Genomic DNA, 7,787 nt, shown 5'->3' on the forward strand with positions numbered 1-7,787 from the left:
GAGCTGCCGAACAGGAGCTGCGAGAACAAAATGACGTCATTTTGTTCTCGCAGCTCTGGGTGCGAGAACAAAGTTCTCGCGTCTTGTGGAGGATGAATCGGCCTTAACCCTCCCAGACCTTCATCACTCCTGCAACATGAGCCTGTAGGAGAAACACCCAGGCCATCAGAGATGTCAGAGACAAAGCTGAAGCTCAGAGACCCGGGATAAACACAGCATCATGAAAATCACATAAACGGATTTGCTCGGATGAAAAACACCCGGCGATGATGTTCTAGGGTTAAAAATACACGTGATAAAAAGATATTGTTGTCGTTGAAAATTGACTTGAAACTAATGTATTTTGGCATTTGCCTCTTCACATAACGTGAGTGTCTGTCCACAGAGGAGAGGAGCTAATCAGAAAGGAGAGTGTTTCATAAAACTTGATCAAAACTAGCCAAAACTAGAATTAAACTGTTTTCACCCACAGAGCTTAGAGTCTCACCTTCAAACGAGCCACAGCCTGAGTCCATAACTGAAACACAGAATACACTGTGATTCTACAAACATCAGGAAAAATGGTCTGGATTGTTGGCACTCAATGTGTTAAGAAGAAGCTTAATCGTTGCCAGGTCCTGATTCCGTCTTTACCGTCTCTGTCCGCTGAGTCTTTGGGTTAAATGTTCCCGACAGGCTGAACGGCTGTAAGGTTTCTCTACGCCGCGTTTCCGTGCGTGGTCATGTGCGCTTTGAGGCTCCTCTTCCAGGCGAAGGTTTTCTCGCAGACTCCGCAGCTGAAGGACTTGTCGCTCGAGTGCGTCGTCATGTGAGCTTTGAGGTTGCTCTTCTGGGCGAACGTTTTCCCGCAGACCCCGCAGCTGTACGGCTTCTCCCCCGTGTGGAGCCTGAGGTGGATCTGCAAATAATGCCGGCTCCCGAACACCTTCTGACAAACCGAGCACCGCTGCTGCCTCGTGGCCTCGGCCCCGTCGTCGTCCGCCCCCGGCGCCTCCCCGTCGGCCTCGCCCCCCCCGCGGTGCGTCGACATGTGCGTGTTCAGGTTGCACTTCTGGGCGAACGTCCTCTGGCAGATGGAGCAGCTGAAGGGCCGCTCGCCCGTGTGCGTCCTCATGTGCTCTTTGAGGCTCCGCTTCCAGGAGAAGGTCTTCTGGCAGATGGAGCAGCTGTAAGACCTGTCCCCCGTGTGTTTGGTCATGTGCGCCGTGAGGTTGCTCTTCTGGCTGAACGTCTTCTTACACGTGGGGCAGCCGAACGGTTTCTCCCCCGTGTGGGTCCTCATGTGTGTCTGGAGGTTTCCCTTCTGGACGAACGTTTTCTTGCAGGTCGGGCAGCTGTAAAGCCTCTCTCCGGTGTGGACTCGGATGTGATTTTGCAGGACCTGGTTTGTCACGAATCTCCTCAGGCAAATGGAGCAGCGGTGCTTCTTCTCCTCCTCATCCTCGGCTCCTTCGGCTCCTGACAGGTCCTCGTCGTCGACAGAGGCGCTGGGCTCTGGTGCGGACTCGGACGGCTCCCAGTCGTCGTCATTTTCAGCGTCAGACGAGTTCTCAGAGCGACCCTCAGTCTCCGAACTGTCCTCTCCCTCTTCGCTCTTCACACAAACAGTGATGTACTCCGGGACAGACCTGAGGAACGATTCAAACATAGATTTAAAAGTGTAAAGCCGGGGTAGGCAGGTTTTGGTTGAGTGTTCGTCACTTTTTTGTTGAATTTTTGTCACTTTTTTGTCACTTTTTTGTTGGATTTTTGTTGAATTTTTGTCACATTTTTGTTGAATTTTTGTCACATTTTTGAATTTTTGTCACATTTTTGTTGAATTTTGTCACTTTTTTGTCAAATTTTTGTCACATTTTTGTTGAATTTTTGTCACATTTTTGTTGAATTTTTGTCACATTTTTGTCACTTTTTTGTTGAATTTTTGTCACATTTTTGTCAAATTTTTTGTCAAATTTTTGTCAAATTTTTGTCAAATTTTTGTCACATTTTTGTCAAATTTTTGTCACATTTTTGTCGAATTTTTGTCACATTTTTGTTGAATTTTTGTCACATTTTTTATTTTTTGTCAAATTTTTGTCAAATTTTTGTTGATTTTTTGTCACATTTTTGTTGAATTTTTGTCACATTTTTGTTGAATTTTTGTCACATTTTTGTTGAATTTTTGTCACATTTTTGTTGAATTTTTGTCACATTTTTGTTGAGCTTTTGTTGAATTTTTGTTGATTTTTTTAATTTGTGACACTTTTTTGTTGAATTTATGTTGAATTTTTGTCACATTTGTCACATTTTTTAATTTGTGACACTTTTTGGTTGAATTTTTGTTGAATTTTTGTCACATTTTTGTTGAATTTTTGTCACATTTTTGATGATTTTTTGTCACATTTTTGTTGAATTTTTGTCACATTTTTGTTGAATTTTTGTCACATTTTTTGCTGAATTTTTGTTGAATTTTTGTCACATTTTTGTCACATTTTTGTTGAGTTTTTAAAGGACCAAGGGCCGAACCTGACAATTTTAGCCAAAAGTAAAGCACCAGTTGCCAGTGCTGTGCATCATTTATGACCTAATTTGGTGTTTCCTGTTTGGGAAGTTTAAGTAATTGACCGAGTTTCTCACATTTTTACAGTACTTAACCCCCTGCCTTAAACAAGCACATCTTCTCCAGTTCAGCTTTACCTAAATCTAAAAGCTTCTCAACTGGAGCTTACTCACTATAGGTGTAACGCCTCATTTAACCTCTTAACTCCCACCTGAGCGGATCCCATTTTCTCCAGTTTGGCTTTACCCTAATCAAAAAGCTTCTTGGGGAAAATAGCACCAAAACAGCCACAAAAATGAGAAGAAAACAAGGATGTAAAGGCAACAAAAATGTGACAAAAATTCAACAAAAAAGTGACAAAAATGTGACAAAAATTCCACAAAAAATTGACAAAAATTCAACAAAAAGTGACAAAAATTCAACAAAAAAGTGACAAAAATGTGACAAAAATTCCACAAAAAAATTGACAAAAATTCAACAAAAAGTGACAAAAATTCAACAAAAAAGTGACAAAAATGTGACAAAAATTCCACAAAAAATTGAAAAAAATTCAACAAAAAGTGACAAAAATTCAACAAAAAAGTGACAAAAAATTGACAAAAATTCAACAAAAAAGTGACAAAAAATTGACAAAAACTCAACAAAAAGTGACAAAAAAGAAAAAAGAAAGAAAAAGAAAACACAACAACAACAACGCGAGGAAAAAGATCAGTTTTGTGGGTCTTAGCTTTCAAATGAAGTGTTACACAGGCCTATATAATAGCGAAAGAGGACAGAATGCATTTGGTTCAGGCGGGTGGTTAAGTTTAAAATCTAAAACGATTAAAGTACTTCTGATTTGTATAATAATATTGGGCCAAAGGTTCTATGCTGGAGGGCCGGATTTGGCCCCCGGGCCTGACGTTGCCTACCCCTGGTGTGAAGTGAGTGTGACGTGTTTAAAGCAGTGGATCCTACACTGGCAGCTGCTCTTCCTCCTGTTTGACGCACTGCTCCTCTTCCTCCTCTTCCTCCTCTTTAATCTGTGGAGTCTCTGGGATTTCCTGCTTCAGATCGAGGCCAGGACTCAGCGAGGGCGTCTGGACACCTGCAGGAGACACGAAACTGGGAGATCATTTGGATTCCTGGATTACTTGAAAACCTTAGGAATTTATATGGGAATGAACACACCTGAAGGTCTGAGGAAAATACTGAATCTTAACATTTTTAAACTCCGTATAGTCCCTTTAAAAATCTTTGTTTAAAGACTGCACAGTGACTTTCAATCGCTTTTTTTTTCAGTGGTTGCTTTTGCTGGTTTTGGGTTTGTTGATGCACTTTAACCTCTTAACTCCCACCTGAACGGATCCCATTTTCTCCAGTTTGGCTTTACCCTAATCAAAAAGCTTCTTGGGAAAAAAGCACCAAAATAGCCACAAAAAATGAGAAGAAAACAAGGATGTAAACGCAACAAAAATGTGACAAAAATTCAACAAAAATTCAACAAAAATGTGACAAAAACTCAACAAAAACAAAAATGAAAAAAACAAACATACAAAGGGTGACACAACACAGCAACAACGCGAGGAAAAAGATCAGTTTTGTGGGTCTTAGCTTTCAAATGAGGTGTTACATAGGCCTATATAATAGCCAAAGAGGACAGAAAGCATTTGGTTTAGGCGGGTGGTAAGAGGTTAACAAAAAAACAATGAATACATATATTTCAATACATTTACAGCAGGCAGTGATTTTGTTTTAAATGTAAAGAATAGTAAGAAAATCAAAGTTTTGTTGGGAGGAAAAACCGCCCAGCTTTAGTTTTAGTTTGTCATCCCATGTTTGTTTCCGTGTGTTACAATGTGATGTTTTGAAAGTCTTTAATTTAGGTCTGTTCTGTTTAACCTCTTAACTCCCGCCTGAACCGAGAGGATCTTTTTCCTCACGTCATCAGATTTTTTTTTCCAAAATTTTTTTGTTGGGTATTAAACTCATTTTTTTTCACTTTTTTGTCATTTTTTCGTCATTTTTTTTGGTCAATTATTTTTTAATTTTTTTGTCAATTTTTTATCACATTTTTGTCATTTTTTCGTCATTTTTTGTCAATTTTTTAACACATTTTTGTCATTTTTTTGTCACATTTTTGTCATTTTTTCGTCATTTTTCCGTCAATTTCTTGTGACATTTTTGCCACTTTTTCATAAATTTTTCGTCACTTTTTTGTCACATTTCCGTCATTGTTTTCGTCTCAGTTTTGTTGCTATTTTCACAGCTTTTTTCCAGAAGCTTTTGGACTGGGGTAAAGCCAAACTGGAGAAAATGTGCTCGGTTCAGGTGGAAGTTAAGGGGTTAACGCAGCAGCAGCTCTGTGTCAGACACAGGCCCCGCCCACTCCTCGTACAGTAATGTTCACATGATCCGACACAATCACAGTGGAACAAAACAAAATCATTATATTAAACGTTGATGTCCCACCGCTCAGTAGGAAGAACACTAAGCAGAAAGTAAGTTGAGGAAAGTTCTGATATGTTTCGACGATATGATCCTCACTCTTCCTCGAGGAACATTCCAGAGCCATCACTGGGACGGACACTCACCCACACTGTGCAGCCGGACCGTGGGGCTCAGGGCTGAGACCAGGAGCCGTGGTTCCCTCTGGTCCTCGTCTCTGGAGCCACTCACTTCCTCCTCAGACTCCGCCGTCGTTCTTTCAGACTGCGAGGAGCACGAGGAGCACGAGGAGCTGGAGGAATGTTCTTTCAGCGAAGAGTCGTCCGGAAACTCCTTCTCACAGACGGAACAGCTGAAGGTTGTTTCTCCCGGGTGAGTTTTCAGATGTGAATCTAGATGAGCTTTCAGGGCAAATGTTTTAGCGCAGAGCGAACAGCTGTAAGGCCTCTCTCCCGTGTGAACTCTTTCGTGTATCTTCAAATTATATTTACTGTCAAACTTCTTTTCACACACGGAGCACTGGTGCTTCCCCTCCGCTCCTGTGTGGGTTCTCATGTGTCTTTGGAGGTTACTCTTCTGGGTGAACGTTTTCACACAGGTCAAACAGCTGTAAGGTCTTTCTCCTGTGTGGACTCTGATGTGTATGTCTAAATTCCCTTTATGTGGGAATCTCTTCTGACAAAAAGGACACTCCTGTTTCTTCCTCTCGGCTCCTTCGGCTCCTGACACGTCCTCCTCGATGACGGGGGTCTCAGGTGGAGAGTCGGTTTGCTGAAGCAGTGAGGACTCTTTTCTCTTCTCACAGACAGACCCCGACTCTGGGACGGACCTGAAACAGCATTAAAAACGCAGATTTGAAAGTGTACAGTGAGTTTGTGTCAGTGAAATGTGAAAGTGTTGGAGCCTCACACTGGCAGCTGCTCCTCCTCCTGTTTGACGCTCTGCTCCTCTTCCTCCTCTTTGATCTGTGGAGTCTTTGGGACTTTCAGCTTCAGTCCAGGACCAGGACTCAGCGAGGGCGTCTGGACACCTGCAGGAGACAGCGGGGGACAAAGTGAGCTCTTTATTTGTCGTTCTCGAGGCGGGTGTTCCCTCCCTTCATCGGGGCACAGGATACGGCGCGGATCAGAGGACGTTATAAACACAGCCCACAGCGAGCTCGAACCGTGGGCGCGAAACAGACGCATTTCAGAGCTCAAATTGCCTCTTCGCCAAACCATTTTGCTGATAACTGCCAGCAATGGTTGTTGTTAGCTTTCCTTAACCGAGCACATTATCTCCAGATCGGCTTAACCCAAATTTAAAAGCTTCCAGAGCGGCGCTGACAGCCTTTAGGCCAGTGTAAGGCCTCATTTGAAAGCTAAGACCTACAAAACTGATCTATTTCCTTGCGTTGTTGTGACGTTTTTTTGTCACCTTTTTGTTGATTAAGGTTAACCCCTTAACTCCCACCTGAACCAGTTTGGCTTTACCCCAGTCCAAAAGCTTCTGGAAAAAAGCTGTGAAAAAAGCAACAAAACTGAGACGAAAACAAAGATGGAAATGTGACAAAAAAGTGAGAAAACAGTGACAAAAAAGTGGCAAAAATGTCATAAGAAATTGTCGAAAAATGACAAAAAATTGACCAAAAAAATGACAAAAATGTAGCAAAAAAATGACAAAAATGTGACAAAAAATGACTAAAAAAATTACAAAAATGTGATAAATATTTGACGAAAAAATTACAAAGAATGGACGAAAAAATTACCAAAAATGTATAAAAAAATTGACGAAAAAATGACCAAAATGTGACCAAAAAAAAATTACAAAATGTGACAAAAATGTGATTAAAAAATGACGAAAAAATGACTAAAAAGTTACAAAAATGAGTTGAATACCCAACAAAAAAATGATGGAAAAAAAATCTGATGACGTGAGGAAGAGGATCCTCTCGGTTCAGGCGGGAGTTAAGAGGTTAAGGGTTGGAAATGGGCTTGGATTTGGTTTATTAAGCAATAAATAATGACGTAACAGTTTTAAATAAAGTTTTTTTTTTAAACTAGTCATTTATTAAATTCACAAAATGAACAAAAGACAACATGAGCTGTGGCGTGAACCCCTGGTCACTGGACGTCTTTCTAAGCAGCATCATGAGGAGAGAAGAGTTTGTCTGACGGAACTATAAACACCTCAGAATAAACTAAACCCTGAATAACAGAATAAACCGTGACTCAGAGACTGCGGTTCCTTCAACCCCGTCAGTAAAAGCTGAGACTCACCCGCTCTGAGCCGCGTTTGGCCCAAAGACATCATGTTGACACCCGACTGTTGTTGTTAGCTTTAGCTTCTGCGGGACACTTCCGGTTTGGCCAGTGCGCATGCGCCGTTCCTCCCCTTCGCTTGACGCTGCACTTCGGGGGACTGGAGACTGGGATTCTTCCCACTTGAAGGGTACGACCTACGAACATTGAGGGTTTTTTAGATGATTTAGAAACTTATTCTAACCGAAAATCAATATTTAATGTAGCTAACGGTTAGCTAGCGTGCCATGGTGTTGTCATGCCAACGATACAAACGCTTCACCGTAAAGAAAGCAAGCGAGAATAAAAAATAAATTCCTAATAATGTTAAACGTTTGTGCGCTATAAGCGAAATAATTTGGTATTTATTCTCGCCTGCCCACTTTGCACTGGAGCGCTTGTATGCATGACTTTTGTTAGAGTGCGATGTTTTGCCACTGTTTTGTGAGCACTACTTTGTTCAGCAGCGCAGGGTTACGCGCAGCGTCATAATAATAAAGGCGGAGCCTCCCCATGCGGTTCAGTTCAGAACGAGCACAGGG

At 41.6% G+C, this 7,787-nt stretch overlaps 1 protein-coding gene across 2 annotated transcripts; it reads right to left on the reverse strand.

The window, feature by feature from the left end:
* Positions 1 to 652: 652 nt before the first annotated feature.
* Positions 653 to 7,279, reverse strand: LOC306974452 (uncharacterized protein). Of its 2 annotated transcripts, none has more exons than XM_079571702.1 (3): positions 7,225 to 7,279; positions 3,497 to 3,626; positions 653 to 1,628 (listed from the first exon to the last, which is right to left on the reverse strand). In XM_079571702.1, the coding sequence occupies exons 1-3, from the start codon at positions 7,256 to 7,258 to the stop codon at positions 698 to 700; spliced, it is 1,095 nt and encodes a 364-aa protein (XP_079427828.1). In that variant the 5' UTR covers positions 7,259 to 7,279; the 3' UTR covers positions 653 to 697. The 2 variants fall into 2 exon arrangements, with proteins under 2 accessions (XP_079427828.1, XP_079427827.1); XM_079571701.1 differs by lacking the exon at positions 7,225 to 7,279 and adding an exon at positions 5,113 to 5,671.
* Positions 7,280 to 7,787: the final 508 nt, after the last annotated feature.

Source organism: Gobius niger (assembly GCF_951799975.1).
Source record: "Gobius niger genome assembly, chromosome: 15".
NCBI classification, from domain to species: domain Eukaryota; kingdom Metazoa; phylum Chordata; class Actinopteri; order Gobiiformes; family Gobiidae; genus Gobius; species Gobius niger.